The sequence below is a fragment of the Oncorhynchus keta genome, chromosome 8, assembly GCF_023373465.1.
Source record: "Oncorhynchus keta strain PuntledgeMale-10-30-2019 chromosome 8, Oket_V2, whole genome shotgun sequence".
NCBI lineage: Eukaryota > Metazoa > Chordata > Actinopteri > Salmoniformes > Salmonidae > Oncorhynchus > Oncorhynchus keta.
In genome coordinates, this window is record NC_068428.1 from 2,349,804 (window position 1) to 2,364,696 (window position 14,893).

At 43.1% G+C, this 14,893-nt stretch overlaps 1 protein-coding gene across 5 annotated transcripts in view; it reads right to left on the reverse strand.

Moving 5' to 3' along the window:
- kidins220b (kinase D-interacting substrate 220b) overlaps positions 1–14,893 on the reverse strand; it is a 44,234-nt gene that overhangs the window by 7,180 nt on the left and 22,161 nt on the right. Inside the window, exons 20-27 of one of the 5 annotated variants that reach the window (XM_035774392.2) lie at positions 12,247–12,505; positions 11,948–12,036; positions 9,860–10,004; positions 9,481–9,643; positions 7,800–7,978; positions 7,156–7,385; positions 1,473–1,598; positions 620–652 (exon numbers count right to left, since the gene is read on the reverse strand). In XM_035774392.2, the coding sequence (XP_035630285.1) occupies positions 620–652; positions 1,473–1,598; positions 7,156–7,385; positions 7,800–7,978; positions 9,481–9,643; positions 9,860–10,004; positions 11,948–12,036; positions 12,247–12,505 (1,224 nt within the window). The remainder of the gene's footprint in view (positions 1–619; positions 653–1,472; positions 1,599–7,155; positions 7,386–7,799; positions 7,979–9,480; positions 9,644–9,859; positions 10,005–11,947; positions 12,037–12,246; positions 12,506–14,893) is intronic. The other 4 variants (XM_035774393.1, XM_035774394.1, XM_035774396.2 and 1 more) reach the window with 4 other exon arrangements.

A 14,893-nucleotide genomic window follows, 5' to 3' on the forward strand; every position in this document is an offset into this window, starting at 1 on the left:
TGCTTATAGAGACTGTACAAGTGACTAAATCAAACATGTATCTTACAAGGTTCCAAAACGTGTCATTGAAAATAGGCCTTAAGCAGTATTGCAATATTAAGGACAGAAGCACTATGAGCAGATCAAATATTTCACTAGTCAGCAGCCTTGTAGTGTTCAGTATCTACATCAGTTAGAATCCTAACAAGAGAGCTAGAGCCTCGCAATAACAGTGCATTTTTAGCTGCAACACTGGAAGCGTAGCTTTTGCAGGCATGAGAAGAACGCGAGACACTTTATCAAGTGTTCTTGGGCGTGAGAGGCATGTCAAATTCTTGAAAGTAGAACCAGGGCGTAAATTTACACCGAGCAACACAAGCCTCTCGCGGAGCCACGCCGCTTACGCCCAGGTTTCATTGACATGAATGGGAGCGTCTCGTGCTCTGAAACAGTTACTCGTCCAGTGTCGCACGCCTGTAACTCCCGGTTCCCAGGCTAGAGTTCCAAAGGTGCATGCTAGGACTGTGGTCAGATCACTTCTCGGAAGGGGTTAGTTTGTCGGTCTAGGTAGTAGGAGGGCAGCATTAGCGAAGGGAGTAAAAAGCCAGAGTTAGGGACAAAAATCAGATGGTTTCAGTACCTGCTTCTTTTTCAAAGACGGTACCTTTAACGGCTTGGAGAGGAGGAGAGAGAATGAGAGGTGGAAAGAGAGAGGGAAAGGTGAGATGGGAGTGGCATAAAGCAGGTGTTCATCAGGGATGGATGTGGGTAGAGAACATTAGGAAGACATACAGCTGACAAACATCATCGTTGTAGTGGAGAAAAAACATTAAGGAGGTAGACATCTTCAAGACAGGAAATAAGAGAAAAAGAGAGTGGATTGAGAGAGAGGGAGGTAGAAATACAAAGAAAGAGTGGAGAGAGAGACAGAAATACAAAGAAAGAGAGTGAAGCGAGAGAAAGGGGGCATGTCTTCATCATGAGGATGAGAAAAATGTGTTTGATATCTGCAGGGTTCAGTGGTTTTTAGGACAGTTTGATGCTGAGGTAGCAAGGTCATTGTGTTTCTGTGTTTGTGGGGGCGGGGGGGTGTATGACGAAGAAAGAGCAGCATGTTTTTGTAACAGAGGGATGTGTTTCTTGTGAAATTAACTTCTCTCTTAGAATCTACGAGCACTGACTTTGCTCATAACTTCTTTATTGAGGAAAAATGTACTTCCCACGACAGTGATATGTTGTCGTCTCACCTAGCTATCTTAAGATGAATGCACTAACTGTAAGTCGCTATGGATAAGAGCGTATGCTAAATGACAAAAGTGTGAAATGTAGAATCCGATCAGAATGTTCTGATGTTTAAACAATCTGAATCAGAAGGTTCACACAAGCATGTAGAAGCTAATTAAAATGTACATGTTTATACATCCAGAGATGCCATTCTAGATGCACTACTTCTATCTATGCACTATGACATACTGGCTAAGTCTAATACTTACGTGTCCACTGCTCGGATCCCGGGGAAAGCCACTTTTAAGTGGGAATGGACGTGGTGGAGGTGCATGAACAGGGAAAGTGCCCACGTACTGGCGTGGCAGCTGGTAAACATGATGGGGGAAATATGGCTAGAGGGAGGGGGGAATACCAGGGAGATAGGAAACACGTTTAACATGGGGTAAAATAAAATATAAACAACACTTAAAGGAGTCTGATGATGAGATATGAGAAACAGACTGAGGCAAATTAAATTAAAACAGGCAAATTAAATTAAAACAGGCAAATTAAATACATTCACAGCCAGTCTGTATGTATGCATGAAGCCACTGTATGTATGCATGTAGTGACTTCAGAAAGTATTCACACCCCTTGACTTTTTCTACATTTTGTTGTTTTACAACCTGGATTTTGGGCCCACACAATACAGCACAATGTCAAACAATGTTTTTTTAAACAAATTAATTAAAAATGAAGAAGCTGTAAAAGTATTCAACCACATTGTGGTTAAATTAGTTCAAGAGTAAACATGTGCTTAAACAAGGTATATGGACTCTGTGTGCAATAATAGTGTTAAACATTATTTTTTTTAATGACTACCAAATTTCTGTACCCCACACATACAAACATTTCAAACACAGGTTCAACCGCAAAGACCAGGAAGATTTTCCAATGCCTCGCAAAGAAGGGCACCTATTGGTAGATGGGTAAAAAAAAACAGACACTGAATATCCCTTTGAGCATGGTGAAATTATTCATTACACTTTGGATGCTGTATCAATACACCCAGCCACTACAAAGATACAGGCGTCCTTCCTAACTCAGTTGCCGGAGAAGAAGGAAACTGCTCACGGATTTCACCATGAGGCCAATGGTGACTTTAAAACAGTTAGAGTTTAATGGCTCTGATTGGAGAAAACTGAGAATGGATCAACAACAATGTAGTTACTCCACAATACTAACCTGACTGACAGAGTGAAAAGGAAGACTGTACAGAATAAAACTATTCCAAAACATGCATTCTGTTTGCATTATGGCACTAAAGTAAAACTGAGGCAGACTCATCCATTGCTTAAAAATATTACATGTTTGCATCAAGGCACTAAAGTAATACTGTAAAAAAAAAATGAAAAAGGAACTTTATGCCCTAAATATAAAGCGTTATGTTTAGGGCAAATTCAACACAACACATCACTTGAGTACCACACTTCATATTTTCAAGCATGGTGGTAGCTGCATGGATGGCTGCATGGGTATGCTTGTCATCAGCAAGGACTAGAGAGTTTTTTTTAGGATAAAAAGATACAGATCAGAGCTGAGCCCAGGCAAAATCATAGCGGAAAACCTTGTTCAGTCTGCTTTCCAACAGACACTGGGAAACAAATTCACCACTCGACAGGACAATAAACCAGCCCAGTCACGGACCAGGATGTCTTGCTCCCAGGCAGACTAAATAACTTTTTTGCCCGCTTTGAGGACAATACAGTGCCACTGACACGGCCTGCAACAAAAACATGCGGACTCTCCTTCACTGCAGCCGAGGTGAGTAAAACATTTAAACGTGTTAACCCTCGCAAGGCTGCAGGCCCAGACGGCATCCCCAGCCGCGCCCTCAGAGCTTGCGCAGACCAGCTGGCCGGTGTGTTTACGGACATATTCAATCAATCCCTATACCAGTCTGCTGTTCCCACATGCTTCAAGAGGGCCACCATTGTTCCTGTTCCAAAGAAAGCTAAGGTAACTGAGCTAAATGACTACCGCCCCGTAGCACTCACTTCCGTCATCATGAAGTGCTTTGAGAGACGAGTCAAGGACCATATCACCTCCACCCTACCTGACACCCTAGACCCACTCCAATATGCTTACCGCCCAAATAGGTCCACAGACGATGCAATCTCAACCACACTGCACACTGCCCTAACCCATCTGGACAAGAGGAATACCTATGTGAGAATGCTGTTCATCGAATACAGCTCGGCATTCAACACCATAGTACCCTCCAAGCTCGTCATCAAGCTCGAGACCCTGGGTCTCGACCCTGCCCTGTGCAACTGGGTACTGGACTTCCTGACGGGCCGCCTCCAGGTGGTGAGGGTAGGCAACAACATCTCCACCCCGCTGATCCTCAACACTGGGGCCCCACAAGGGTGCGTTCTGAGCCCTCTCCTGTACTCCCTGTTCACCCACGACTGCGTGGCCACGCACGCCTCCAACTCAATCATCAAGTTTGCAGAGGGCACAACATTGGTAGGCTTGATTACCAACAACGACGAGACGGCCTACAGGGAGGAGGTGAGGGACCTCGGAGTGTGGTGTCAGGAAAATAACCTCACACTCAACGTCAACAAAACTAAGGAGATGATTGTGGACTTCAGGAAACAGCAGAGGGAACACCCCCCCATTCCACATCGATGGAACAGTAGTCGAGAGGGTAGTAAGTTTTAAGTTCCTTGGCATACACATCACAGACAAACTGAATTGGTCCACTCACACAGACAGCATCGTGAAGAAGGCTCAGCAGCGCCTCTTCAACCTCAGGAGGCTGAAGAAATTTGGCTTGTCACCAAAAGCACTCACAAACTTCTACAGATGCACAATCGAGAGCATCCTGGGGGGCTGTATCACCGCCTGGTACAGCAACTGCTCCGCCCACAACCGTAAGGCTCTCCAGAGGGTAGTGAGGTCTGCACAACGCATCACCGGGGGCAAACTACCTGCCCTCCAGGACATCTACACCACCCGATGTTACAGGAAGGCCATAAAGATCATCAAGGACAACAACCACCCGAGCCACTGCCTGTTCACCCCACTATCATCCAGAAGGCGAGGTCAGTACAGGTGCATCAAAGCTGGGACCGAGAGACTGAAAAACAGCTTCTATCTCAAGGCCATCACACTGTTTAACAGCCACCACTAGCATTGAGTGGCTGCTGCCAACACACTGACTCAACTCCAGCCACTTTAATAATGGGAATTGATGGGAAATGATGTAAAATATATCACTAGCCACTTTAAACAATGCTACCTAATATAATGTTTACATACTCTACATTATTCATCTCATATGTATACGTATATACTGTACTCTATATCATCTACTGCATCCTTATGTAATACATGTATCACTAGCCACTTTAACTATGCCACTTTGTTTACATACTCATCTCATATGTATATACTGTACTCGATACCATCTACTGTATCTTGCCTATGCTGCTCTGTACCATCATCACTCATTCATATATCTTTATGTACATATTCTTTATCCCCTTACACTGTGTATAAGACAGTAGTTTTGGAATTGTTAGTTAGATTACTTGTTGGTTATTACTGCATTGTCGGAACTAGAAGCACAAGCATTTCGCTACACTCGCATTAACATCTGCATGTGACAAATAAAATTTGATTTGATAACCTAAAACACAAGACCAAATATAAACTGAAGTTGCTTACAAGGACAAAATCGAATGTTCGGCCTAGTTACAATTTGGACTTAAAATCGTCTTGAAAATCTATGGCAAGACTTAAATGCTCAACAACTTGACAGAGCTTGAATATATTTTTTAAAAGAATAATGTCCAAATATTGTAAAATCCAGGTGTGAAAAGCCCTTTTGTTACTTTTACTCCCTTTTCTCCAATTTTGTGGTATCCAATTGGTAGTTACACTCGTCTCATCGCTGCGACTCCTGTACAGACTAGGGAGAGGCGAAGGTCGAGAGCCATGCGTCCTCGCGACAGAGCCTGTACTCGAACCCAGAATCTCTAGTGGCACAGCTAGGACAGCGATGCAATGTCTTAGACCACTGCGCCACAAGACTTACCTAAAAAGACGTACAGCTGTTATCGCTGCCAATGGTGATTCTAACATGTATTACTCAGGGATATTTCTGTATTTAATTTTCAATACATTTGCAAAATTTCTAAAAACATGTTTTCACTTTGTCATTATTGGGGTACTGTGTGTAGATGGGTGAGAGAAAATACATATACTTCATCCATTTTGAATTCAGGCTGTAACACAACAAAATGTGGAATAAGTCAAGGGGTATGAATACTTCCTGAAGGCACCGTGTGTATGTTACATTACAGATAACTGAAACATTACAAAACTATAAATAACATGACAGCTCTGTAAATGATATACCAAAAGTGTCCCACAAAGTGAGAAGGGGGACGATAACATAAAAATGATTGGAAGAAGGGTGGTGGGAAATGGAGGCAAAGTCATGGGTTGAGGTTCAAAGTACTTTGCTTTGTTGCAGAGGCCATCACGTGTCCTCTTAATTTACACCATTTCCCTCACTCAGACAACAAAATAATTAGCAAGTTGCCCAATTAGCGAGAGGGATGGGGGCAACTTCTTGTCGTATGCGGGGCTCAAGTTCAGAACGTCTGTCAGTCAAATATCGCATGTTACTGTGCAGCTGCATTCCAATTAAGGCACTTATCTAAGGCCCTGTAAATTCTGTGATGCGGAAAACGCGGACAGAATCATGAATCCAGACATTAAAACTTAATTCAACAATATTAAAAATGGTTTTGAACTTAGTAGGATATAAACTAAATTAATTTATAATTAATTAATTTTCCAGAGTTTATCATAAGACATGAACAGAATGCATCAGTGATTTGTATTTCCTGCAACTTTCTGATAAAGCAACAAGAATTCCCCATCTGTGTTGCGCACATCTACCACAAGTCTTCTGGTAGATGGAAAGGCTTTCCCTAAAACCTTCTCAATTTAAATGTTAACTACAAAGTAGCCTGTGCTTACCTGGCAGAATGATATGATTATTTGAATCAATCCAGTGGGTATTTGATTTGCAAATGCTACCAACACATGTGCGCTACAAAAACATAGATAAACAGCCTCTTGCTAGGTGGCATTAGAATTAAAGGGTAGATACACCCAAAATTCTATCATTTTTCCCAGACCTCAAAAAAGTGGCCTTCTGATGTGGTTTAAGCATTTTTTGTGGACTTAGAACACCCAATTTTGTTATTTATCCATAAAAAGAGCGAAAAACGGAATATAACAGGGGAAAACGGAAACCAGGAAAAACTAAACGGATAAAAAAACTATTTTGGAAAAACTAAACAGCATCAAGCAAATAATACAATTGATTTTATAGGGCCCTACTTATCAGTGCCCAAATCTGGGTATGAGTGTAAAGGGCTACAGGACATTCTACTCCAACATGCATGAACATTGAATTAATTCTTATTCTTTGAAACGCATCTGGAAATCAAGGACAGTTCAATAGTATCTCTTGATGTCAATGTCATCACCAGCCAAATCTATATTAACCCCAAAAATGCTATAGCTAGCGTAACGTTACTGCATTTTAGCGTACGCATACACGTAACTGCCAAAATAAAGGAAACACCAACATATAGTGTCTTAATAGGGCGTTGGACCCACACGAGCGAGAATAGCTTCAATGCACCTTGGCATAGATTCTACAAGTGTCTGGAACTATATCGGGGGGATGCGACACCATTCTTCCACAAGAAACTCGGCGACGATTTAGCAGCAGGGGAAACACTGGACACGATATAGGCCTAGAGTCAGAGTCTACAACTGAAGCTTCGGTCATTCCGTTTGGAACCAGGCCCTTCTCAGAGTCCTGGAAATGAAAGGACCATGATGTTGATGACATGGTGGTGTTCTTCCCTATACACTCACCCTGTTGTAGAAGGGGTGCTGGGGGCCAGCTATGCCACTGTAGTAGCTGCTGTGTGGCGGTGGGGACACCACCCCGGGCGGGTTGAAGGGCCCGTTGAAGGAGGGGGAGTAGGCGGACATGCCTGACTGCTGGCTATAGACGGAGGTAGGGCGGGGAGCGGCCTCCTGCAATGGCAGACTGGGATAGGTCACTGCTCCGATGCTCATCTGCTCCCTGGCAGCACGCACATCTGGGGGGTGGGGGGGAAGAGGGAGAGATACAGGCAAAGAGAAATGTGAAATTCAAAGTAATAAAACAAAAAGTAATTTAACTCTTCCAGTCTCTTTCAGAAATCATCCAAAAGTCAACTGCTGTATTCAGGTTGCCTACGTCATGTCTACAAACAATTGTGTGGAACTCAAATGATTTGGCACACAGACACAGTTAGCTAGGCTCCCCTTCACCTGCGATATGCACGTCAGAGAACGAGAGGGAAAGAGGGACGCACGCTGACAGAAAAAGTTTTTACAAAACTCAGATGTTGTAAATCGACTAATAAGTACATTTGATAAGTAGTTTTATTTACGTATGAACAGGCTTACATCTCAAATGCACTGAAAACAAACCTGCAACAAACTATAGTACCTCTATGACTCTCACTCACCTGCGATGATCTCTCGTAGTTTGGGGTCGAGGTTGACGGTGCAGGGCAGGAAAGTTTTCATGTCGCGCGAGTTGAGGACCGGGGTACGGGAGGAGAGGAACACCTCGAAGCTACGCACATCCCCGTCAATCTCCAACAGGGGCTCCATATCTTTAGTGGTGGGAATGTTTTTGGAGATCCTAAAAACACCAGAGATAAACATTGAAAAAGCCATTACAGATGAGGAAAGAGCTATAGCTATTCTAAACTGAAAGGCTGCTTCTTTTGTTTGGCATACTTTTATGTAGCTTTACCCACAAAAGACTTAGATACAACATAAAATATATCTTTATCCAAAACATGTAGGTACGGGAAGGAGGTTACAGGAAATGAAATTGCAATAAGGAAAATAATATCATTTTAAAAATAAGAAAAAATAAGAATTCTGTGAGCTTCATGGATAAGGCACATAAAATAATATTTCAAGTGACAATGAAGGAAGTTTGAATCATTCAGGGGAACATTTTTTTAATGGAATATACAGTTGAAGTCGGAAGAATACATACACTTAGGTTGGAGTCATTAAAACATGTTTTTCAACCACTCCACAAATTTCTTGTTAACAAACTATAGTTTTGGCAAGTCGGCTAGGACATCTACCTTGTGCATGACACAAGTAATTTTTTCAACAATTATTTACAGACAGATTATTTCGCTTATAACTCAGTGTATCACAATTCCAGTGGGTCAGAAGTTTACATACACTAGGTTGACTGTGCCTTTAAACAGCTTGGAAAATTCCAGAAAATGAAGTCATGGCTTTAGAAGCTTATGTTAGGCTAATTGACATCATTTGAGTCAATTGGAGGTGTACCTGTGGATGTACTTCAAACTCAGTGCCTCTTTGCTTGACATCATGGGAAAATCAAAATAAATCAGCCAAGACCTCAGAAAAAAAATTGTAGACCTCCACAAGTCTGGTTCATCCTTGGGAGCAATTTCCAAACGCCTGAAGGTACCACATTCATATGTACAAACAATAGTACGCAAGTATAAACACCATGGGACCAAGCACCCATCCTACCACTCCTCTCTGTCTCCTAGAGATTAATGTACTTTGGTGCGAAAAGTGTACTTTGGTGCGCAAATCAATCCCAGAACAACAGCAAAGGACCTTGTGAAGATGCTGGAGGAAACAGGTACAAAAGTATCTATATCCACAGTAAAACAAGTCCTATATCGACATAACCTGAAAGGCCGCTCAGCAAGGAAGAAGCTTCTGCTCCAAAACTCCCATAAAAAAGCCAGACTACGGTTTGCAAATGCACATGGGGACAAAGATCATACTTTTTGGAGAAATGTGCAGTGACTACGCTTTTGACTGATGGGTAATTTAAATGAAACTACAATAAGCCAACCAATTGGACGCAATTCTAATGATGATTCAACCAAATAAACAAAACCTTATTGCACATTTTCAAAACAGATCTTTCTCATTTAAAACAAAACCCTCACTCCTGCAACTTAAGACATGTGTTTCAAGAAGATCTTAGTTTTGGGGGGATTTGGAGAGGGGGTTGGGGACCACAGTACCTCTGGTAGATGGTCTTGAGGGTGACCTAGTGTTAGGGGGTATAGGGGGACTACAGTACACTACCTTTCCTAGATGGTCTTGGGTGTAGTTTTAAAAGGACTACATTACCTCTCATAGATGGTCTTTAGGGCGGCCTGGTCGGGAATGCCGTCGGTCTCCTCCAGGAATAGGATGAGCCAGGAGGTCCTGTAGGGCCACGTCTCAGTAAGGTTGATCCACGACGCCAGGCGGTCCCAGTTGAACGTGATCTGATTGGCCCTTAGCAGACGACCTGTAGACAAACAGAACAGCATTGTGCCAGTCATCCTGGAGAAAACAAACAGTATTTCCTCCACAATATATTATTCACAATCATCTGTCCATTAATCAGTTTCTAGATGGCCAATTGTGGTTTATCTAGTAAACCCAGTGACAAACATGGGGGTAGCTACTGTGTCTGTCTGCCTGCATGACTGTGTGTGTTTGTGTCTGACTGTGTGTGCCCCACCTGTGACAGAGACTATGTTGAGCAGCCTCCGCATGGTCTGGGGACTGATGTCACTGAACCAGTCCTCTGTCACCAGCAGCTTGCTCAGGTCAAAGGACATCTGCCGCGTCACCGTCCTCTGCATCTGCCTGCGCCGGTATGTGTCCTATACACAGACAGAGAAACCATATATTAACTTTGTTCAAAAGTCGACTTTGGGCACGAAAAAAGGTCCAACTCGGCCCCTTTCTCAAGATTCTAACAGAAATGGGGCGTGCCTTTGGTGGTTCATCGATGTGCCATTCTGGTAATGTGCGCCGCGACCGACGTAGCTAGTTATTTAGCCAAGCTGGCCACTTTAGCTAGCCACTAACTCCTTAAGTGTGTGTGCTGACATCATTTCACAGGATTTGTTTTAAGACGGAAGCTGTAGAGATCGGTAAAGACATGGCACTTCTGTAGCCTAATATCTTATTCATCCATTTGTTTTTAAGCATTAAATGACCTGGTATGATGGTGATCATCAATCGGATCTTTATTGACCACAGAGATTCAGGACTCCCATTCAACACCCCATCTGAAAGATGGCACCCTACAAAGGGCAATGTCCCCAATCCCTGCCTTGGGAGCTTTTTTTCAGACCAGAGGAAAGAGCTATGAGATTGGTCCTGGATGCATCCCAAATGGCACCCTATCTCCTTTATAGTGCACTACTTATGACCAAAAAACAAAATGTCTGGTAAAAAGAAGTGCACTACAGAGGGAATAGAATCAAAGCACCTGCATATGACTGAATTTCCATGTGTAGATAGATGTGTGGTTATTATATTGATTTAAACATGCCCGATCTGAAGGCGTTTGATGATACTATTAGTGGCTGTGTTGACCCATATGCCAGTCCTCTTCGGGAATCCACCAGGCCACACACACACACAAACACGCACGGCAAGAAGTGCACCAGCAGAAACGGTCACCCTGATGCTAGCTCCAAGTTGTTTACTCTTGCGTCATTTTTTACTTTATTTGCTCATGACGTTTCTGTGATTTCTATGACAGACATGCACTTCTGGACATCAGAACGGCGGTTACTCACCAGAAATATTGACTTTCCAGAACCATACACTTTCTTTTTTTGTTTTGTTCTCCAGAAGCAGTCCCATTCATTCTGGTAGCCCTACCAAAAAGACAACGACGGAGGCGAGGAAGGAGAGCTGGCCGTTCTAGTCAGACTAAGGAGGGCAAATCATCCACCGCAGTCTCTGGACAATAAGGTAGACAAGCTCAGGGCAAGGATTTCCCATCAACGGGACACAGACAGTAACGTAATACGCCTGACTGAAACATGGCTCTCGGATTCCGTGCTGAATCCAGCTATCCAGACTGCTGAGTTTTCCCAACATTGCGCGGACAGGGTCGAAACGAATTATCCAGGAAAAGTAAAGGAGGAGGGGTTTGCTTCATCATCAACAACACAATGGTGTGACTGTGGTAATGTACAAACCTTACAACTTTTTGTTCTCCCGATCTAGAATATCTCCCGACTAAATGTCGACCCCAAAATACTAACCCTTGCTGTCTCCCTGCACAGACCTGCACCTTTGAGACTATTTGCACCTTAGAGACTCTCCAAACATTCAACCTATACACACACAAACACCCATGAACACCCATAAACACACACACACACACACACACACACACACACACACACACACACACACACACACACACACACACACACACACACACACACACACACACACACACACACACACACACACACACACACACACACACACACACACACACAGCTGTTCTATTATATACTATTAATTCATCTGCACGACCAAGACACTACTTTATATTTGTACAGTCATACTTATAGCACATTCATTATCTATACTGTATACCATATTGTGTACATAGAAGGCTGTTACTATGCATACCTCTTTTACTATTGTAATAATTGATAATTGTACTGCAATATTGAGGCAGCTAGCAGACAAGCATTTCACTGTACCTTTTGTCCATGCTGTAAACTGTGTACGTGACAAATTAAATGAGATTTGATTTGACACACACACACACACACACTCTTCTCTCTCTTACCCTGCGGTTTAGGGTGGTCCTGCTGCCAAACTTTGTCATTTCTCCGATGCTGTGCTGGGATAGCTTCCTGTCTAGCTCCTCATGCCAGGCTACAGGCAGGAAAGATGTAGATGAGAAATCAGAGCTAATAACAGATCAATCATTTGACACATTCAGTCATAGTCCCGATTTGGGAGCTACAGTTGTGTGCAATGGGAGTCATTTGGGTTTTGGAGGTGGCTGTATGTGTTCAGTGTCTGGATGAATGTGAATGAGCGCGTGTGCACGAGTCATGTGTGGCTGTGCAAGTCCATCTTTACCGTCTGAGTGGTACAGATTACCGTCTGAGTTGCTGGTGTCTCCGTTAGCAGGCGCTGCCACACACATCTTCCTGGCGCTACTCAACCCCCGGCTGTTGAGGAAGACGGGCAGGTGGACGATGTTCCTCATGTAGTCATGGCCGTTGATGTTGGAGTCCCTGAGCACGCTGTTCAGGTTCTGGTTGATGGCCTTGATGATGATGTGGGGGTCGCTGGCGAAGATGGAGATGAAGGGGCCTTTGGAAAACAGCACCCTCACCTGGTGAAGCAGGGAGAAACAAGGTATATATGGTGAGGTGTGTGGGGAAAGAAAGTTGTGTGTGTGTTTAATTATCCTTGTGGGTACCAGAAATCCTCACAAGGATTGTAAAACAAGGAAAAAAATAAATAAATCAGAAAAGTGGGGACATTTTGCCAAACCCCACGAGGAAAAATGCTATTTTAGGCTTAGGTTTAGGGATAGGGTTACAATTAGGGATAAGATATAGCATTAGGTATAGTTTTAGGGTTAGGAGCTAAGGTTAGGTTTAGGGTTACAATTAGGATTAGGAGTTAGGGGTAGGTATAGTTTTAGGGTTAGGAGTTAAGGTTAGGTTTAAGAAAAATAGGGGTTAGGGGTTAGGGAAAATATAATTTTGGAAGGGAATCAATTTGGTCCCCACAAGGATAGCATTACAAAGCCGTGTGTGTGTAGCATATTCATTTTTCTATTCTAAAACCTTTTCCACAGCAGCCAGCTCATAACTCCATTATCCAAATGTGCAAGACATTGAAATATTATATTTTGTGACTGCTGTCAATGTCTCAACAAATTGCTCTAATCAATGAGGGATGTTGCTTCTGACGACAAAGACATGTTACATAAAATATCCAATATTTACTTTGACCAAAGATTGTATTTGTAAACAAGAAGCAGCAAGTTTAGATCCTCAAATAAATTGATCAGATTACAGAAAATTGCATTACTGTAAATAATAAGAAAAATCATGAGAGCTTCTGGAATCTTTGTGAGTAATGTATGTGTGTTCTTTCTATTATTGGGACAGATTGAAATAATTCCATTTGTAGACAAAAGCCCCACACAAGGTGAGGAGTTGGGGAAGAACATATCAATGTTAGTGTTCGAGGTTATACAGTATACCCTACCACCCTTTGACTGTGTGTGTGTGTGTGTGTGTGTGTGTGTGTGTGTGTGTGTGTGTGTGTGTGTGTGTGTGTGTGTGTGTGTGTGTGTGTGTGTGTGTGTGTGTGTGTGTGTGTGTGTGTGTGTGTGTGTGTGTGTGTGTGTGTGTGTGTGTGTGTGTGTGTGTGTGTGTGTGTGTGTGTGTGTGTGTGTGTGTGTGTGTGTGTGTGTGTGTGTGTGTGTGTGTGTGTGTGTGTGTGTGTGTGTGTGTGTGTGTGTGTGTGTGTGTGTGTGTGTGTGTGTGTGTGTGTGTGTGTGTGTGTGTGTGTGTGTGTGTGTGTGTGTGTGTGTGTGTGTGTGTGTGTGTGTGTGTGTGTGTGTGTGTGTGTGTGTGTGTGTGTGTGTGTGTGTGTGTGTGTGTGTGTGTGTGTGTGTGTGTGTGTGTGTGTGTGTGTGTGTGTGTGTGTGACTGTGTAAGCCCTGCCCAGGCCGCTCTGCCTCCTTAGGCGAGACATAGAAATCGCTGCCCCCCTCCTATCCCCGCAGAATCAGAATAGAGTAGCCTACAGCGTTGGCTCGCAATGCAGTTTTGTGAATGCCCATCCATGTCGTAACGTTTGTAAAACAGGCATTTGCGTTGGCTTTATTCGCCTAGACATTAGTCCTGACCAGTGATTAAGACTAAACACTTTGGCTATTTAAGATGGGCATATGAGCTACCCAAGTTTATCAGTTGTAATTGTTTGCTTATTTGCAATGAGAATCAATGTGCTTACACAGCGAGAAATGCAGAAGTATTTTCTTATTCGCTATGATCAGCTCGTAAAAAAAAAATAGGTACTAATAGGCTTACTTACATTCATGAGAATTTAGCCAATGGAGTGAAACTCCCGGACAGCACTCCCGAGTAGGGCTGTTGAGGTGACTGTATTACCACCACACCGGCAGTCATGAGCATTGACCGCAGTAATATTCCATGTAGCCGCTAAGTCACAGTAATCTATGGTCCTTCTGTGGCTCAGTTGGTAGAGCATGGCGCTTGTAACGCCAGGGTAGTGGGTTCGATTCCCGGGACCACCCATACGTAGAATGTATGCACACATGCCTGTAAGTCGCTTTGGATAAAATCGTCAGCTAAATGGCATATATTATTATATTATTATTAATCTCCTTTTATGCACTCTGGACATGCTTTGGTAGTACCCAACTCGCTAACGACGATCAGGTCCTAATGGCCTAGTACTCAGGACTTTACTGTCCCTCTAGCCACTCTGACATCAATGCAAATGAAAATCATATCAAAAACACACATCATCAAAGCAGTAGGCCTATAGTACTTTTAAAACTCACCTCACTGTGATGATCAATTAGAAAAAAAGAAGTTCAACAGCAGGTTGAAACAGTGTAAAACATGGTTGTTGTGGATGTTGTTTCATAGCTACACAGAATGTCTCACCACCATGCGTTTCCATCTCCTCTCTCTCTCCTTTACTCCTTTCTCGAGCACGCAGACGGGCTGTCAAC